The sequence below is a fragment of the Fukomys damarensis genome, unplaced genomic scaffold, assembly GCF_012274545.1.
Source record: "Fukomys damarensis isolate Sample0158 unplaced genomic scaffold, DMR_v1.0_HiC HiC_scaffold_39, whole genome shotgun sequence".
Taxonomy (NCBI): domain Eukaryota; kingdom Metazoa; phylum Chordata; class Mammalia; order Rodentia; family Bathyergidae; genus Fukomys; species Fukomys damarensis.
In genome coordinates, this window is record NW_022900951.1 from 182,508 (window position 1) to 202,343 (window position 19,836).

Consider the following 19,836-nt stretch of genomic DNA (forward strand, 5'->3'; position numbering starts at 1 on the left):
TGTTCTTTGCAGCCGGGCTGGCGAGAGGGGGCTTTGCGGAGAGTTTGGGACGCTGGGAGGTGTGGTGGGGATGTCAATGCCTTCCCGGTGCGGCCACGGGCGGCCTTTTCTGTTAAGGGAAAACATGAAAACAGTTCCGTTTTCTAACAATCCCTAGTTTTGTAAAATGTACATGTGCTCGTTTCACCATTCTTTGTAAAGTTGAGAGAAAGGGCTGCTTGCCTGTGTGCTGCGTGTAACTTTGTATAACTCTTCGGATCACAGAATTTCCTCTGCCTGGCAACCATGACCTCATTCCAATAGCCGATCAGGTTAGATTGTGAAGCCACACTCCCCCTGGGGAGCGGGTGTAGGTTTAGGTTTACAGATGAAGGCACAGGTGGGATAAAGAGCAGAGCTTGAGTTCAGACCCCCTTAGTCTCCTCCTGTCTCCCAGTAGGTGTCGTCACAGACCATCAGGCGGAAGCAGTGGAGCCTGTCGTGTCTCTTCACACCAGTGACACCTGAAGCGTAGTGCGCGTGTGAGGACAGGAGACGGGGTGTAAGGACAGAGTACTGTGGGTAGTGCCATTCATTCTGCTCGGGCTTGGCGCTCGTGTGGGCTCCGTCCGCCCGTCCTGGTGCCTTGTGATTCAGGAGCTCATATGTGCAGCGCACCTGCTAAGTAAGCCAGGGGTTGTCAGGCCTTGGTGATTGTGCAGATCCGAAAACGTGTGAATGTGTCTGAGCTTTCTTGTCAGAATCACGATCCAGAGCGTGAGCAAGATTTACGGCGTCGGTAGAGGTCGAGGATTTGTTCAAGGCGACATAACACGCAGGACAGCCCTTAAAACCCTGAAATACGGGCCCTGAATATCACTAGTGCCCTGCTTGCGGGTGTGCCTTCTTTGCACACTTGGACCCTGCTCAGCACGACCGGCTCCTACACCACAGCTTCGTGTGTGGTGTTTATGCTGTCCGCAGACCCTGGAGGCTCAGGAGCTCTGGACGTGTGCTCCACCACTCAGTACGCGTCCAGCTCGTGCACATTAGGGTTCCTGCACCCGAACGGGAGTGTGTTAGAGAGGTCATCCTGCGCTCTGATTCACTCACTCAGTGTGTTTTCCAGATTTATCTGCATGGCTGTCCATGGAACTCCGACGGGGTTTCTGCTGTTTGTGTCCATAACATCTTTGGCTTCCCTCAGCTAGGGGAAAGCAGGCTCGTCTGCTTCTGTCACTGGTGTCAACGCCGCAAGCACATTCATTTGCCGCCCTAGAAGCATTTGAGAAAATGCCTTAGATGCTCGGGGCTCCGGAGCCTATTTGCTGGTGCGCCAAGTATGTATCCACTTAAATCTGAACGTGAGTCCTGCAGCCGTCCACCGTCGGTGGGCTGTAGCTCCTGTTTCTCATGGCCAGCCGACGCTGGGCTCTTTCTAGTTTGATGAGTTTCATGGATTCATTGGGAAGTTTAATTGTGTCTTTTCACTTTTTCTGTCTTTCCTGTCTCCATTTTATACATTCTCCTCTAATTTCTTGTCTGTACTCTTCTATAAAAAAGAACTTTTATCGTACTCTCATATTTGCGTCAAGGAATTCTTTTATGAAATCTTTGTTCCTGGAATCTTGTTGTCTCTTGTAGAGAGTCAACATTCTTTCTCATAATTGTTCCATCTGCATGTTAATTTCATCAAAGATTTTATTTCCTGAACAGAAATCCTAAGTTATTTTTTGTATCTTCAAAGTCAACTAATCATTTTTGGCTGAGGAATTTAGCACCATAAAGGGATGATTTGTACTCTTGATCTGTAGTGCCAAGCTCAGCGGATCTCAGTGTGTTTAAAGCAAATGTAAAACAAAACAAAAAAATAAATAAATAAAGCAAATGTGTTTCTGGTGCTGCTCATGCATGAGTGTGCCTAGCTCTCGTGTGCGTGTCAGGCGTGGGTGACTGTGCCTGTAGAGCGTGTTCCCGACAGTGGGAAAGGACATCTCTGTCTCTTCAGTTTTTTTTGTTTTTTTGAGATTTGAAAAGGTTAACACTGTCCTTTGTTCTTCAGAAGGAATACTAGTAAACAGTTGTTTAATGTAGAGTTGTTTTAGTTGTATTAAGCATATATCGCTGTGGTAGGATTCTTTTAATTCTTTGGAAAGATACCCAGCAGGGGAATGACCGGGTAAAATGGGACCCTAGTCCTAGTGTCTTGAGGCGTCTCCATATTGACTTCCACAGTGCTTGCACCAGTCTGTACTCCACCAACAGTGGAGAAGGCCTCCTTTCTCCCCACAGCCCCGCCAGCATTTGTTATTGGCTGATTCTTGATAGCAGCCGTTCTTTGTGGGGTGAGGTGGAATCTCAGTGTTGTTTTGTCTTCTGAATGACCATTGATGTGGAACATATTCTCATATGTTTATCTTCTGCTTTTACTTGTTGGTCTGAGAAATGTCTGTTCATTTCTCATTTTTGTTTTGTTTGTTTTTCATTAAGCTAACGGGTACATTCTAAGTGTACAATATGATGACATTCCTCATTGGGAGTTTTCACCTTTACATGATGTATCTTGGTTTTTATTTTTTCCCCAATCCCCTGCCCTCCCTTCCATCCTTCCACCCCTTCCTATTTACAATGACTTTATTTTCGTTTTTTCCTTTTCTCATATTTTTTCCTTTCCCTTTTTTTAAAGATGTGTTAGGTACATTTATTAACTCCCCATGATGAATGTAGTCATTATGTATTTTTAAACATGTACTAATAAAAATTAAAAAATTTAAAGTCTCTTCCACATTAAAAAAGAGCCATGTCCTTCCTTATCTGCTTTTTTTTTTTTTTCATTAAGTTTTTTGGTACATTTAAGGCAAACGATACAGTTACGTCCGTCATTGGGATCTGGTGGTACCTTTACATGATGTATCTTGGTTCTTATTTTTTCCCCATTCCCCTGCCCTTCCTTAGCCCTCTTCACCCTTAACCTATTTACAAAGACTTTGTTCCTATTTTTTCCTTTTTTCAGATGCCCATTTTTGAATTGGGTCTTTATATTTGTGTGTGGGGATCTGATTATTTTTAAGTTCCTTATACTCTAGATAGTAGTCCTTTGCCTGAGGAACCACTGATAAAAATCTCTTCCCACATTGTAGGTTGTCTCTTAGCTTTGTTGGTGGTTTGTCTTGCAGTGCAGAAGCTTTTAAATAAGATGAGATCCCAGGTGTTGATTCTTTGTGCTAGTTCCTGAGCTTTTGTTCATAAAGTCTTTTCCTGTGTCAGTGTCTCAAGAGTTCTACCTAACTTATCTTCTAACAAATTTAGTGGCTCTGTTTTAATAGTTAGATCTTTAATCCACTTGGATTTTAGCGTAGTTCATGGTGAAAGATAGGGGTCTAGTTTTAATCTTTGGCAGGTTGAAGTCCAATTTTTCTAGCACCATTTGTTAAAGAGGCTCTCTTTCCTCCAGTGAGGATGGTTGGCTCCTTTGTCAAAGATGAGTTGCCTGAGTATGTCTGGAGTTGTTTCTGCATCTTCTAATCTGTCCCACTAATCCTTGAGTCTGTGTTTTGGTAGTGCCATGCTATTTTTATCATAGTGGCTTTGTAGTATAGTTTCAAGTTGGGGATTGTCATGTCTCTGTTGTCTAGAATTGCTTTAGCTATTCGAGTTCTCTTCTGGTTCCACATGAATTTTTGGATTGTTTGTTCTAGATCTGTGAAATGATACTGTTGGGATTTCAATTGGGGTTGCATTGAATCTGTGTAGCAGTTTGGGAAGTATGGCCATTTTCACTGTAGTGGTTCTTCCTACCCAGGAACAGGGGATGTCTTTCTGTTTTCTGATATCCTCTTTGATCTCTGTTTTCATTGTGCTGTAGTTTTCAACATAGAGGTATTTGAATTTCTTTGTTAAATTGATTCCTAGGTATTTATTTTATTGAATGCTATTATGAAAGGAATTGTTTCCCTAATTTCTCTGTCAGTGAGTCTGTTATTTGTGTAGAAGAAGGCTATTGACTTTTGAATGTTCACCTTGTATCCAGCTACTCTGCTAAAAGTGTCGATTAAGTCTAGACGTGTTTGGGTGGAGTTTTGGGGGTCTTCTGTGCAGTGTATCATATCAGCAAATTAAAACAGTTTAACTTCTTTTTTGTCTTTATTCCTTTTATGTCTTTCTCTTTTGTAACTGCTGTAGCTAATGTTTCCAGAATTATATTGAACAGGAGTGGTGACAGTGGACGTCTTTCTCTTGTTTTTTATTTTAGCATGAAAGTTTTCATTTTTTGACTCTTTAGTATGATGTTGGCTATTGTTTTTTCATAGATAGCCTTTATCAGTTTGAGATAGACCATCCATTCCAATTTCATGCAGATTTTTTTTGCAGGTTTTTAAAAATCCTAAATGGTGTTGGAATTTGTCAAATGCTTTTTCTGCATCTGTTGAGATGACCATATGGTTTTTGTCCTGGGCTCTGTTAAAATCCTTGGCTCTTTTGTGTAGACTTGTATCTTTATACATCCTGTGTATATGTGTAAGGTAGGGATTAGAGTATAATATGGAAAAATTATGGTTATATATGAATTGTTCCATGCAAATTCATGATAAACCTAATACCCAGTGGTATAGACTAGTAGATGGACACTCAGTGTTGTGTGTACTTACACGTGAGAACGTGATCTGAATAAATATGGACAGTTGGGGTACTTGGGAGCCAATCAGAAGTAAGTTTTGTTGGCATCCCTAGGATTGAACAGTGGAATTGAAACAGAGTGAGTGGAGATGAATTCATTAAGTAAGATATTTAGAAGAGCTTCTATATCTCTTTAGAAATTCACCTAATACATTTACTTTTTCACTTATACCAAGGCTATGAACACCTGATTTACTTTCTACTCTAAAATTTTAATATTCTGGCCTTTGTAAACAACTACATATTTGCACACTTTTTGTCTCTTGTGTTGTCATGGCATTTTCTAATTAATCCATAAAAGTAGGTATCAAAACCTCAAACCCTAGGGCCAGGCATTTAGGTTCCATCACCTGCCTTGCAAACACAGGGACCTAAGTTTGACCCGCGGTACCAAAAATAAAAAATAAAAACCAAAAACCTGAAACCCTTTTATGGAAGAAGAATTTTTTTTTTTCGTGGATGTGTTGCTTTTTTAGATTTCCTTAATCTAATTTTATTTTTCTTAGACATTCTCCAATAAGAACTGTATAATTTTTTGGGCCGAGGATTTAGCTCAGTGGTTCCAGGGCCTGCTTTGCAAGTGCAAGGACCTGAGTTTGAACTCCAGTATCCCCCCGCAAAAAAAGAACTGTAATTCTTTCCATTCATTTTCCAAATTTTTTAAAAAAATTTTGCTTAGTGCTCAATTAATGCTTTGTCTATGAAACCAGGTTGAAGTTTGAAACTATTGCCTAAAAAGAATCAGAGAAGTGAGGAATCCATTCCCTAAGTTAGTTTACGAAATGACATTTTGTATAATCCTCAGAATTACTTTTCTCATACTTATCTACCTTACTTTTTTCACTTGGATTCTAATTTTGTAGGCGCCTTCTGTGAACCATGCTTGAGAGACATTGTACAGAGAAACCTGGGCTGACCCGGGTTCCTGTTGCATGGTTGCTTTAGCAGTGAATTTGAATGTAACATAAAGGTCCCTATGTGATATATGCGTGTGGATGGTGAATAAGTGTTTCATGACTGAGACATGAAGGAAACATTCTGAAACCTCAGCCTCATATGGGCTGTGTCTGAGGAGAGATGAGATGTTCCATGTTGTGAATTTCATGCTTCTTCCTGGAAACACGTGTCTGATGATTTAGGAGGCACTGACCTTCGAGGATGTGGCTGTGAACTTCACCCAGGAGGAGTGGGCTTTGCTGGATCCATCCCAAAAGAAGCTCTACAGAGATGTGATGTGGGAAACCTTTAGGAACCTGGCTGCCATAGGTAAGGAAGATATCGTTTTCTCACGTACGCAGTCAGTGTTGGTTTGTGCTCAACAGTGCACTTTTCTTAATTGGAAGGTGGAAACGTTATAAGGCATCTTGTAGGCGTGTGCACATCTTTCAGTGACTAACTGGAATCTACTGAGTTTGGTATAACACAGTAAGTCATTATCATATTTCTGTTCTACACTTTAGGAAGACATTCAGATGACCAGCACATTGAAGATGAGTACAACACTTGCAGGAAAAGTCTAAGGTAATTTGCACTCACAAGAAGAATGCTCCTCAAGTGTCAGAATATGAAAACCAAGGCAACTACACAGACAGCACTTTGTTCAGATTTCTTTCTTTTCACAAACTTTCTCGAAGGACTTACCTGTATTGACCGTCTCTAATCTGACCATTGAGTATTTGAAACATTCCAATGTCTGAAACATAGGTGGAGCTGACATTATACCACAATGGGCATCTTCGACTCACGTAAAAGGACCAACCCCAGGAGTGGTGGCGCCTACCTGTAATGTCAGCGCTTGGAAGGCTGAGGCAGGAAAATCGGGAGACCTCTCGAGTTCATGTGCACCCCTGGCCACATAGTGAGTGGAAGGCCAAGCTCCGCTTCTCAGTGAGGCCCTCTCTGAAAAAGCAAACAGAACAAATGAATTATTTCCCTGATCAGAAGTGTCGATACATTAAAGGAGGCTGTATGTAGATATTCAGGACAGGGTTATGTAGACCAAAGTAGTGCTTACACTGAGACCAAGTTCTAATTATATGTACAGGGGTTTTTAAAAGACCACTTTCTTATCAGAAAAATTATATGTGATACTAAATATATTGAAATGTGATGGAAACATTCAGTATTTGAAAAATTGCAAGTTTTCTGGATGTATTCACAATCCAAATAAATGGTACTGTTTTTGTTCATAGTTATTTTCGAGCAGTCCTCCAAAGCACACAGTCCTTTCAAGTTCCAAAGTATTAGAAGACACATCCCCGTGTTATTGCTGGGACCATCCATGTGGCGTGACATCTACCAAAATGTGCATAGGGATTGCACAGAAAAGGAAAACTAGGAATTCCATTTTTTCCATCTCTAACTGTACTGTGTATGTTGCCCACGAAGTTGAAGTGCTCCTATCACAGTGATGCATACATACACCTGTGTAGCAGCACAAGTTAGAAAAGCTGAGCTCTGGAAACAGCCTCAGTACCCATTCACAGATGAGTTGCAGAAAATACAGGATAGCGGGGCATAAAGGGGAATACTTGGAATCCGGGCACTCTGGGAAGCTGAGGCAGGAAGATCATACATTCATGCTCAGCCAGGATAAACTTTTTTTTTTTGGTGGTACTGGGGATCAAACTTGGGACCTTGTGGTGGAAAGACAGGCAGTGGAACCACTGAGTTAAATAATTTAATTCTTGATGAGACTCAGAATCAAAATACAAAGGCTCATGGATGTATCTATCTCAGTGCTGAAACCCTGGGTTCAATTTCCAGCACTGATAACTGTGTGGTTCTATGCACAAGAGAATATTCATCCCATTGGAGAATTACACGATGTCATTGGCCAAAATATGGATGTATCTAGAGCCTGTAATGTTGATTCAATAAGTAAGACACAGAAATTTCAATATCACAAATTATATTGTGCATGAAAATGCTACAAATGAAAGAAGTGGTACAAGAAAAGAGAGATGGTGGACTAGAGACAGGCAGACCGAGGGGACATCAGAGCAGATCGCCTCATGGTAATTCATTACTACAAAGTCACTTTTAAATGTGATTGGTTGTTCTGTTACTTTTCCCTTTACAGAAGTTTAGAGGGAGAGAAATCCTGTCAATATAAATTACGGTACCAACGTGGAGAAATGGTTGTTTGGACTCCAGATACAAATGCGCACGTGAAACTCGGTGTAAATCAGGGTGAGAGCCTTTCCTGTAGAAGGCACGTGAGTGGTTATTCATCAGCAGATGGGCCCGTCATAGCTAACCCTGGACTCAAACCTTACGGGCAGACCGTATTTCAGGAGAAGCTGTCCAACTGTAACACACATGGGAAAACCTGCACAAAACTCCCATGTTTTCCAAAACATGCAAAGACAAGTCTTGGGGAAAAACCCCATGAACATATGCTACGTGGAAAATCCTTCTCTGATTGTACCATTGAAGAGAAGCCGTTTAGATATAAGCAAGATGTGAAATCATCCATTACATCCAAGGATGTTCAGATCAGGGAAGGAGGTCACAGTGAAGTGAATACGTATAGATGTCTATCACACGGAGAGAGCTTGAAGTCTCACCTTGATCTTCAGACACATGGAAAAGGTCACAATGGAGAAAAAACCTGTCCAGGTAAACCCTGTGAAAACTTATTTACTAACAAGGATTCATTTGATAATCATGAAACAACTCACATTGGGGAGAAACCCTATGTATGTAAGCAGTGTGGGAAAGCTTTTAGCTCGCGTGCTTATTGTCAAACGCATGAACGGACTCACACTGGAGAGAAACCCTATGTATGTAAGAAATGTGGGAAAGCTTTCAGCACACATGCTTATTGTCAAACCCATGAACAGAGGCACTATAAGGAGAAACCCTATATATGTAAGCAGTGTGGGAAAGCTTTCAGCACTCGTGGTGTTTGTCAAAGACATGAACGGACTCACACTGGGGAGAAACCCTATGTATGTAAGCAGTGTGGGAAAGCTTTCAGCACACATGTGAATTGTCAAACACATGAACAGACTCACACTGGGGAGAAGCCCTACATATGTAAGCATTGTGGGAAAGCTTTCACCACACATGCTCACTGTTACTCACATGAACGGATTCACACTGGGGTGAAACCCTATGTATGTAAGCACTGTGGGAAAGCTTTTAGCACAGGTAGAGATTGTCAAAGACACGAACGGACTCACACTGGGGATAAGCCCTATGTATGTAAGCATTGTGGGAAAGCTTTCAGCACTCATGGTGTTTGTCAAACGCATTTACGAACTCACACTGGGGAAAAACCGTATGTATGTAAGCAATGTGGGAAAGCTTTCAGCACAGTTGGAGATTGTCAAAGACATGAAAGGACCCACACTGGAGAGAAACCTTATGTATGTAAGCGCTGTGGGAAAGCTTTTAGTAGACACGGTAGTTGTCAAAGACATGAATGGACTCACGATGGGGAGAAGCCCTATGTATGTATGCAATGTGGGAAAGTTTTCAGTACACAGGCTCATTGTCTAAGACACGAACAGACTCACACTGGGGAGAAACCCTATGTATGTAAGCACTGTGGGAAAGCATTTAGCACACAGAGTTATTGTCAAACACATGAACGGATTCACAGTGGAGAGAAACCCTATATTTGTAAGCAATGTGGGAAAGCTTTTAGCACACGTGCTCATTGTCAGAGACATGAATGGAGGCACACTGGGGAAAAACCCTATGTATGTAAGCAGTGTGGGAAAGCGTTCAGCACACATGCTCACTGTCAAAGACATGAACGGATTCACACTGGGGAGAAACCCTATGTATGTAAGCAGTGTGGGAAAGCTTTCAGCACAGCTGGAGATTGTAAAAGACACGAGCAGACTCATGCTGGAGAGAAACCCTATGTATGTAAGCAATGTGGGAAAGCTTTCAGAACACAGGCTTACTGTCAAACACATGAAAGGACTCACATTGCAGAGAAACCGTATGTATGTAAGCACTGTGGGAAAGCTTTCAGAACACAGAGTTATTGTCAAACACATGAATGGACTCACACTGGAGAGAAACCCTATGTATGCAAGCAATGTGGGAAAGCTTTCAGCACATATAGTTATTGTCAAACACATGAACGAACTCACAGTGGAGAGAAACCCTATGTATGTAAGTATTGTGGGAAAGCTTTTAGCATGCATGGCTCTTGTCAAATACATGAACGGATTCACACTGGGGAGAAACCCTATGTATGTAAGCAGTGTGGGAAAGCTTTCAGCACAAACAAAGATTGTCAAATCCATGTACGGATTCACACTGGGGAGAAACCCTATGTATGTAAGCAATGTGGGAAAGCTTTCAGCAGACGAAACAATTGTCAACGACATGAAAGAAGTCATACCTTGCAGAAATCCCATGTATATAAACTGAGTGGCAGGGCATTTAGCACACACAGTTATTGTCAAATGCATGAACAGACTCACACTGGGGAGCAGTGTGGGAGAGCTTTCAGCACACAGAAATTGTCAAACACAAGGCTGGGGATTTAGCTTAGTGTTTCCACCGCCTGCTTCGCAAGCGCAAGGTCCTGAGTTCAATCCCCAGTACCCAAAAAAGAAAAAATGTCAAACACAAAGTCACAATGGGAAGAAACCCTATGTATGTAAGCATCGTGAGAACTTGGCACACATAGTCATTGTGAAACACATGAACGGACTCACACTGGGGAGAAAGCTCATGTATGTAAGCAGTATGGGAAAGCTTTCAGCACACAACCGTTGCCAACACTGATGGACACTGGCTAGATGCCGTATGTAAGTAAGCAATGTGTGAAAGCTTTCAGCACACCTGCTCTTTGTCAGACACATGAAGAGACTCACGGGGAAGAAACCCTTTGATGTATGTAAGCAACGTGGAAAAGCTTTCAGCATAGGTGGTATTTGTCAAACACATAGACTCGTAGTAGGAAGACCCTGTGTGTGTAAGTAGTGAGGGAAAGCTTTCAACACAAGTGCTGGTTGTCAAACTCATGGATATACTCACACTGGAGAAAGCCTAAGTAGTAAGCATTGAGAGACAGCTTTCCTCACATGTGGATGTTGTCAAACACATGAACAGATCGGAATTGTGCAGAAACCCCTATGTATGTAAGCAATGTGAGGAGGATTTTAAGTTCACAAAATGTCAAAGAGTAGGACAAACATACTGCATAGAAACTCGTTTCCAATGTGGGAAAACTTTCACATTGTCCCTGTAAAAGACATGAAAAATCATATACTGTAGAAATGCTCTATTTGTAAGCAAGGTGTGAATTAATCAATACACTGAGATACTGTCAAATTCATGAAAGAAATTGCATTTGGGAAAAATACTGTAAATAAGGAAAACCCTTGCTGCAGTAAGCATTGTGCACATTTTAAAAGGTGAATAAAAGGACTCAATATATAAAATAACATCTTGATGTGAATGAGATGAGACTCTTGTAAACGGAAAAACTTACAGTCCACACAGATATCATTACGTGCATGAACATTCATGAAGAAAATCAGAACGTGGTGGGGAATGTGGGGTTGTTTTCCTCTCCATTTAAATACCTGAAAGAACTTCCACCAAAGAGAAGAAGCTTCTGTAAATAGTATGAGAGCATTTTGTAATGCCCATAACATCAGAAAATGTAAATAGAGAATATGTGAAATCTTTATTTTTATATGACTTCATGACACGTGGCATTGCACAGTGGAGAAATTCATATCAATGCATTACATGGGAGCACTTGTAGTCATGCTGGTTTAATTCATATTGCAAAGAAACAGTATTGTGACGAACCATTAATATGAGGTATATATGCAAATTATCAGTTGTCCTGCCTTAAAGAACGAGTGTATGAAACACTTGAGAATGTACGCAGTTCTGTTGTGTAACTAATTTCCAAATCCTTTGATCACTTCACATGTCGTTGAAACCTCAAAAATGAGTGGTATAAAGATTAGATGTCAAATATTTCTCCAGAAAATACACAACCAGAGGAAATGTCCCAAACTGTGTGCATGTAGGTTTGTAGGTATGTATAATATATATACATACATATCAATTCTAAAGTAGATCTCTGGATCAAATAATTTTAAGTTCACTTTTCAGCATAAACGTGCTCACAATTCTGTACATTTTTGTAAGAAATAGCATGGGAGGTTAATTTGTATCTTAGATGACAGCTTTTTTATTTTACCCTCTCTTAGATTCATAAGTGTAATGACTTGTATTTCTTACATCCAATAGGCTCAGTAGATTATTTGCATTTACTTTTGCTTTTAGTGATTGTGGGGTAATAATGACACCAAAACTAAATTCTCCTTAATAGTTGATATTTTTCCACTAGCTTGTTTTTAAACTCTGCTGTATACATTTCATTGTTCTAGTAAGAATTTTGTAATTGCATGTCATATTTTATGATTTTATTATTTAACTACATGTGCTCAAGAATTAATCTGTTTGCTGGGTGTGGTGGCTCACGCCTGTAATCCCAGCGCTTAGGAGGCTGAGGCAGGAGGTTCCTGTGAGTTCGAGACCAGCCTGGGCTACATAATGAGTTCCAGGTCAGTCTCAACTACATAGTGAGACCCTGTCTCAAAAAACAAACAACAAACAAACAAACAAAAAAGCATCTGTTTTGAAAAAATGGGTCAATTAACAAGTCATGTGTTGAATATTCTAAGATATCTATATCCCAACATAATTACAGATTTTTTTGCCTGCCTGTTTTTTCTCTGTATCAGAGCCATTATTGTGTTTAGTATCAGTTGTTTATCATTAAATTTTAATTTTCATGCTCATACTGCCATGATTTATTTTTGTGGCAATTTTTTCATCTGCTATGCCAAAAATATCTATTTTTGTGAGTCTTCCATTGCCAAAGGCCAGTAGGATCATACTTTTATTTATTTATTTATTTTTGGTTTTTTGAGACAGGGTCTCACTATGTAGTTGAGACTGACCTGGAACTCACTATGTAGCCCGGACAGGTCTCGAACTCACAGGAACCTCCTGCCTCAGCCTCCTAAGTGCTGGGATTACAGGGGTGTACCACCAGGCCCAGCTAAGAAACATACATTTTTTTTCCAGGAATATACAATGAATTATGAAAATATATCCATAAGATATGAATGATATGATTTGATAGCACGTACATTCTCAGAAGAATTCTTGACAGTGTTGAAGTTTGTTTTGACAGAATGATTTCTATACTTTGTAGTGAAGCAGAGTCTTTATTTTGTTAATGCTGTGGAGAATATTTGTGCTTTGGAAATCAATTTCTTTAACCTGGTTGCTCAAATCAGTAAAAAAAAAAAAAAAATAGAGTGACTTCTGGGATTCATTTGTATTTCATCATCTTTAGAGAGGAGCTTATAGTGCTTTTTTACTCATTAATAAGTACCACTCTTTACGATTGAAGGAAGTGATATTACTTCCACTGAGTAAGACTTGGGCAAGCTGTCAGTGTCGTCTTGTCTGTCATCCTTGTCTTATGTTTCCTTCTGATTTCCTAATACTGCAGTGCTTTGTTAAATATTCTGCATTATTTTTTCCTTAAATTCAGTAGCTCCTCACATTACTATGGGGTCACATTCCAATAATGCAAGGTCAAAGCCTTCGTGACAAATCCATTAAGTAATCCTAATATTTTGAATAGTGTATCTGATCCTAAGCAAAGTTAATTATGCTTAGACAAATTAACCATCAGGTGGGCAATGTTATAAAACTATATCTTGTTTACTTATTTTGCCTTGACAGGGTTCTTACCATGTAGCCCAGGCTAGTCTCTCTCAGCAGTCCTCAGTCTCCCAAGTGCGGTCGTTACAGGCAGTCACCACCACACCTGCTAAAATATTCTGTCTATTTTATAATGAAGTATTAAATGTCTCATTTGCTCCATGAACACATTGCAGAATGGAGTATTAACTTTTACATGCTTGAACATGAAGCTAACTTTACTGCAGCCCATTTCTAATTCTTATCGTCAGGAATGTGTAGTGCATACTGCTATTAGAGATCATTTTATCCTGAGCACGTTTATGTCCTACCAACTTAGTGTGAAAAAAATCTTGCTGTTGCCAGTGGTTTGTGTCTGTAACCCATGCACTCAGGAAACACGGGTGAACTGCATGACTAAAACCAACCTGTCCAACTCGGTCACACTTGTGTCAAAGTCAAATATGAAAAGCTGCAGATGCAGCTCAGTGCATTAATAATCACAGGTAAACCTGTGTTTTATCTGCCAAGCATACTGGCACACACCTGTAATCCTAGCATATGGAAGGCTGAGGCATTAGGATTGCCAAGTCACTACTTATATGATTACACAATTGTTACATTTCATTATTCTCTCAAGTTTTTCCTTCAATCTTACAAAGAAAATTTAAGCACAGAGGACGTTAGTCTTTACCAAAGCCGCAAACCTCATAGTGATCATTTCTCCCATGGTGATGGGCACACGTTGGCATGGGTCTTCCCCACGTCACAGGCATGAAGTTCAAATGTGCAGCATCTGATGAATGATTGTGTGCATCTTAGAGACAGTGAAGTCAACAATGCCAGTAAGTCTACTGTGTACTAGCCTATGAAGTATTCCTATGCAAATAGAATGAAAATTACTGCATGTATATTATCAATTCATAGGGCGATAGAGCTAGAAATCAATGTCAAAATGTGTAGAAACTATACAAACACATGGAAACTCAAGAATACTATCTTCCATAAATGAGTCTCAGAGGAAAGTAAAGAAAACATTAGACAAATTATAATAGCAATACAGCATAAGAGAACCAGTAGGACACAGTGAAATTGTGTGAAATTGGCCAAAACAATTGGTGAATGCCCACATTAAAAAAAGTAAGCTCACATAAATAACCTAATGATGCATGTCAACTGCTTGGAAAAATGAGAAATCCAAATCCAAAGCTCTGATGAGAAAGGAAATGTAAAGAAAGAAAAGAATAAACAGATTAACTGAATCAAAGAGCTGTCTGTTTGAAAGAATAAGCAAAATGGATAATGTCTTAGCCAGTCTTACACAAATAAGGAAAGTGACCCTAATCCATGCAATTAAAAATGAAAAACGGAAAAAAATAAAAATGAAAAAAAATTCAATGAATTTGTAAATACATTAACATGAGTATTTCATGGCTATAAATGTCTACATCAGAAAAAGAGAATGTATCTTTGAAAATAACACCGTGATGCACGTCAGGGTTCTATAAAACAAAATAATCTACATCCAAATTGTAAGGAAGAAAATTAGTTTTTGTTTTTGTGTTTGGTTTTTTTTGGGGGGGGGTACCAGGGATCAAACTTGGGCCCTTGCACTTGTGAGGCAGATGCCAGATCCACTGAGCTAAATCCCTGGCCCTTTTGTTTCTTTTTTTAAAATAAATTTTATGCCATTCCCCCCCATCAACCTCCCTCCTATCCCTTTGTACAAAAGCTATGTTAAGGCACAAAATTATTAAGATTACAAGAGATAAGAATAAAATTCTGACTAAGAAAACAACATAAAATATTGTACATTTATCTTAGTAAACAAAAAGGCTTTGACAAAATCCAAACTTCAGTCATGATAGAAACTGAGCACAATAGGTATAGCATGACCTTGACTCTATCTGGTAAAAGCCATTTATGAAAAATCTATTGGCTTTGGTTTTTGTTTTTTCCCAGTACTGGGGATCAAACTCAGGACCTTGCTCTTGCTAGACAGGCATGCAGCACCACTGAGCTAAATCCCCAGCCTAGAAAATCTACTGAGAATACATTAAATGGGAAATCATTGAAGGATTGCAAAAATTAAGAAGAGAAGGTCACCTATCAACTCCTTATAGTCCTTAAGAGAGCAGTTATGGAAGAGAAAGAAACAAAGGGATACAAATAGACAAAGAAAAATTCTAATTATTATTATTGGAGGATTCTGTTTTTATACATGGAAAAACCTAAAAACTACCAGAGACTTGTGGAATTTATAACCAGTTTCAGTGGTTGTAGGATGACACAATATCAAAACACAAAATCAGTGGAGTTACTGTACACCATTGATCAAAGCACCAAGGAAAAATTGGCAAAACAATGGTATTTACAACAACATGGTGAAGAATCAATGCTTAGGAATCGCCTTAAGCAAAGAAGTGAAAACATCTCCTGTGAAAAGTACAGTACTCTGGAAAAGGAGACGGGGCACATCGAGGGATGGAAGTGCCGAGATCCTTGATTACATAGAGTATTATCAGAATGGACATGATTTTAAAATGGACGTCCGGTGTTAAGACAATCCAGTCAAACTGTGAAGAAGTTTCCTCACAGAACTGCGGAAAACAACACAGCAATCGCTACGGAATCCGAAGAGAAGACTAGCAAAGGCAATTCCGGGCGAGAAGAGCAAAGCAGGCCCCGTGACGTTCTCCGAGTTCCAATATCGCAGTGCTGCAGTACTCTGAAAAGGGAGAGTTAAAAGGCAGTGGAAATGGGAAGAGATCTTCTGTTCCTGGATAGGGAGAACTAGTAAGAGTTTAAATGGCTGTACTTTCGAACTGTTGTGCAGATTTCGCACAATCCCAATCCAAATACCCTCACCATTCCTCACAGAACTGGAAAACACCATCGACTGTTCATACGGAGTCTTATGAGACGTAGAAGGACAAAAGCAATTCAGGCCAACCGGGACAGAGCGGGAGGCGGCAGAAGTTTGAGCTTTGCGATCTACGGCAAAGATACGGTGATGAAAACACGGAGGCATCAGCAATATGTAGACGCAGACACGTGAAGCAAAATACCAGATTTAGGTGCGATTCCAGGAACGCTCAGCTACCGACGGGGCGCGTGCGTCTCGATGTTTGGAACTTTCTAAAAGCGCACTGCTTCCTCGGTGCCGTTCATACTGACTAGGAAGATTACACCTCTCTGCTGGAGCTTCTCTACCACTGATAGTCGATAGAGTTTCATCTGCGTAGCATGGCGTCAAAGCCTCTTTGATAAATTTTCCTCCTTATTTCTGGGGTTGTTTAAATCCCACGTGCATGCCCTGACCCAACATTATAGACCCTCAGTGTGACACTTTCAGAGGTGCATCGATGTGTACTTGTTCACATAATTACATTCTCTCGTAGTTGTGAGTTCGCGTAGGGTACAAAGCAGGAGGATGCGAGGGGAGACGGCGGGGCGGGCATCTGGAGGGGCATGGCTTTCCTCAGAAGCTGTGTTAGGCAACACATGTATTTTCCACTGTTTCTTCGGAACTGGGGCGAATAAGATGTGTCCTTTGGGATCCTCTGCTTATGATGACATCCACTTACGTGAGTTTGAGGTTTCTAACCCTTCCAGCCACCGTTCTGCAAATCAGCACATGAAAAATACGGTGTAAAGCTTGAAGGGTAGAGGCGGCACGGAGGGAGTGAAGGAAAGGGATTCACGTATTTTATGTAACACGACTCCCTGTGGTGAGTGTAATCATCATGGACCTCAACGATATGTACAAACATTGACTTTGCGTACGGATTACCTGAAATTAACTTCTGCTCACCAAGCACTTAACTTTTGCTCTCAGCTCTAACAAACATTTATGACATCAAGAGAGCCCAGGTAAGACTTGGATAATGCGTTTGACAGTGCCGGGAATGTGAAGTTGTATTAACAAAGGTACTCATCGCTGAAAACTTATCCCAGGAGTTTCTCAGGGTGCCGGAACGTGACATCCTCTTGTCCATGCCCCAAACAAAGCCTCTGAGGGAGGTTTTCCGTGCGTAAGTGATAATGAATAGTGTACCTTTTCCCACGTCACAGGGTCACAGTGGTTCCCCTCAATACATTGAAGTCATGGCAGTGTAGAAATAATAGGTGTGGTGGTGCACACCTCCAATCTCGGGCACTTGAATGACTAAAGTACAAAACTGCAGCCTTGAGGCCAGCCTGGGAAATTGAGAACGTCCCTGCTTCAAAATAAAATAGGCTGGAAACGTAGCTCTCCCTAAGGTAATTGCTTGCCATGTATGAAACACTGAGCTCAGTCATTTTCCCCCCTGATACTGGGGATTGAAGTCAGAACCTTGCACTTATAACGCAGGCGTGGAGGCACTGAGCTACATCCATGGCCCATGAGCTCAATCTTTTTTTTTTTGGTACTGGGGATCAAACTCGGGACCTTTTACTTGCAAGGCAGGCAGCGGAAACACTGGAGCTCAATCTTAATTACTTCAGAATAAAGGGAAAACAACACCTATCCTTTAGAAAACATGCTTTGGCGCTGGGCATGTTGGCTCATGCCTGTAATGCCAGCACTCGGGAGGCTGAGGCAGGAGGCTCGCTGTGAGTTCGAGACCAGCCTGGGCTACATAGTGAGTTCCAGGTCAGTCTCAACTACATAGTGAGACCCTGTCTCAAAAGAAAAAAAAGAAAGGCTTTGATTTTTAGAATTTTTTCCTTTTGCTTAGTCATGACCTGTACAATACCCACTCGTGGTGGGCAGCAGCGGTAAGCCCTGCCCTGTGAGCTACAGGACACCATGGGAGAGTGACAAACTCTCTTCATGGCCCTCTTCCTCAGTGAGTTACATGTAATATTCAGTTTTTGATCATGGAATAGACACTCAGGTTTTTCTGAATGTAGAGCAATGGAAATGTACTAAATTTATAAATAACCAAAGGGTATCGTTATATTGGCCCTTTGGTTATGCATATGCAGCAGGATTTTGTGCAACTCTTGGTGTTGGTAAGACACGGCCATGTTGGACCTCAAGGACCATCCAAGATCCCTTCGATGCAGTGACCTTGGGGTGCACAGACCCCCAGCTCCTCGTATTCCCTGGGTCCCCTGTTGCGTTTCTGGGGGCCCTGCAGGGGGACGGTTCTGCCGGGACACACGCGTCACGCGTCTGCGTATTTTTTCCCTGTTCTCACTAAGAGAATGTTCAGCCTTCGTCCTGCCGTCGGGCTGAATCCTCCCACACTGTGTGAGGCTCTGGAATGCTCGTGAATTGAGGGTACTAGAATGCGTAAGACAAAACGAACCCGTCGTTCAGCTCCAGCCCAGTCACCAGGGGTCACAGTCTGATACGCATCCTCTGGTGACTGTATGAGTTCAGACGCAGACCTGGCCGAGTGTGAAGACGGTGGACGTTGGCACCCGCAGGGACCGCAGCTGCTGAAAAAGGGCCAGGGACGCTGATGCTCCCTCTTCCACTGAGGTTTCCTCCACCATGGCCAGGTCCCCTTGGATGGTGCCCATAGCGTCCTCGTTTTAGTTGTCTCTGGTAACATCACCCCAGACGCGCTCAGAATTGTGCTTGTGTCCTTTTGTTGGCCTGAGTCCATGAATACATGATCGAGATTAGGAACCACCATGCAGAGGTTTAGTTTGATACAGTAAATCTGATCATGTATAAACAGCCTACTAAGGATGCACGCGTGTCAAGCTTTTGTCACCCGTCTTACATTTTGAAGAAAACCTCTCGAATATGTTTTCTGATGAACAGGACCAGAGCCACGGGAGTGGGGTCTCACCTGTGCCCCAGAAATGTAGTCAGCCGCGAGCAGCACGGCTGGTGGTGCTCACGGAGCACGGATCCAGTGAGCGAGAACTGCAGTACTGATTTCTCCTACGGAATCATCCCCGCAGGCTGCTTCACTGGTGGGGAGCACGGACTTTTCCCTCTCTCTGGAGTTATGTTGTGAAATCAAGTAAGGTGATCATAGTTGCTCCTCTGCCATTTCAGCAGAGTCAGAAAACATTAAGTTGAAATCACAGAAATAAAAATTGGCAAATACTAAATCGTGTGCTGTTTGGAATAGCATGTGGAGATGTCACGGCACCTGCTGCGTTACTCCGAGCCCTTCATTTCATCGTGTCGGTATCGTGGGACACCAGATCGTGACAAGAAAAACTCACAGTTCAGGAAAGACTACATTCTCTTGGCATTGATTGTGTCGTACTTTTGTTATAACCATTTCTTTACTGTTGTTAACCTCTACCAATGCACAACCAATAAAGTTTTATCACCAGTATTTGAGAGACTTGAGCTGGGGTTTTAGCTCAGTGATGCTGCCTGCCTTGCAAGCACAAGGTCCCGAGTTTGATCTCCGGTACCAAAAAAAAAACAAAAACAAAAAAATAAAACCCCAAAAAACAAGAGGCTTGCTCTCCTTGTGAAACAGACTACTTCTTTTTTTTTTTTTTTTTTTTTTT

The 19,836-nt window shown here is 41.3% G+C and overlaps 1 protein-coding gene across 2 annotated transcripts; it reads left to right on the forward strand.

Moving 5' to 3' along the window:
* Window positions 1-5,264: 5,264 nt before the first annotated feature.
* Window positions 5,265-10,218, forward strand: LOC104851360 (zinc finger protein 260-like). 2 transcript variants are annotated; one of them, XM_033760158.1, is made up of 4 exons: window positions 5,895-5,922; window positions 6,117-6,177; window positions 6,361-6,514; window positions 7,739-10,218. In XM_033760158.1, the coding sequence occupies exon 4, from the start codon at window positions 7,794-7,796 to the stop codon at window positions 10,167-10,169; it is 2,376 nt and encodes a 791-aa protein (XP_033616049.1). In that variant the 5' UTR covers window positions 5,895-5,922; window positions 6,117-6,177; window positions 6,361-6,514; window positions 7,739-7,793; the 3' UTR covers window positions 10,170-10,218. The 2 variants fall into 2 exon arrangements, with proteins under 2 accessions (XP_033616048.1, XP_033616049.1); XM_033760157.1 differs by lacking the exon at window positions 6,361-6,514 and having other exon boundaries at window positions 5,265-5,922.
* Window positions 10,219-19,836: the final 9,618 nt, after the last annotated feature.

Bases quoted from the DNA above. Each gene is read 5' to 3' on its own strand.
- LOC104851360 (XM_033760157.1), top strand. From the start codon at position 5,889: ATGTGGGAAACCTTTAGGAACCTGGCTGCCATAG. The intron at 5,923-6,116 runs GTAAGGAAGATA...TCTACACTTTAG, and splicing joins TAGGAACCTGGCTGCCATAG to GAAGACATTCAGATGACCAG. The intron at 6,178-7,738 runs GTAATTTGCACT...TTCCCTTTACAG, and splicing joins ACTTGCAGGAAAAGTCTAAG to AAGTTTAGAGGGAGAGAAAT.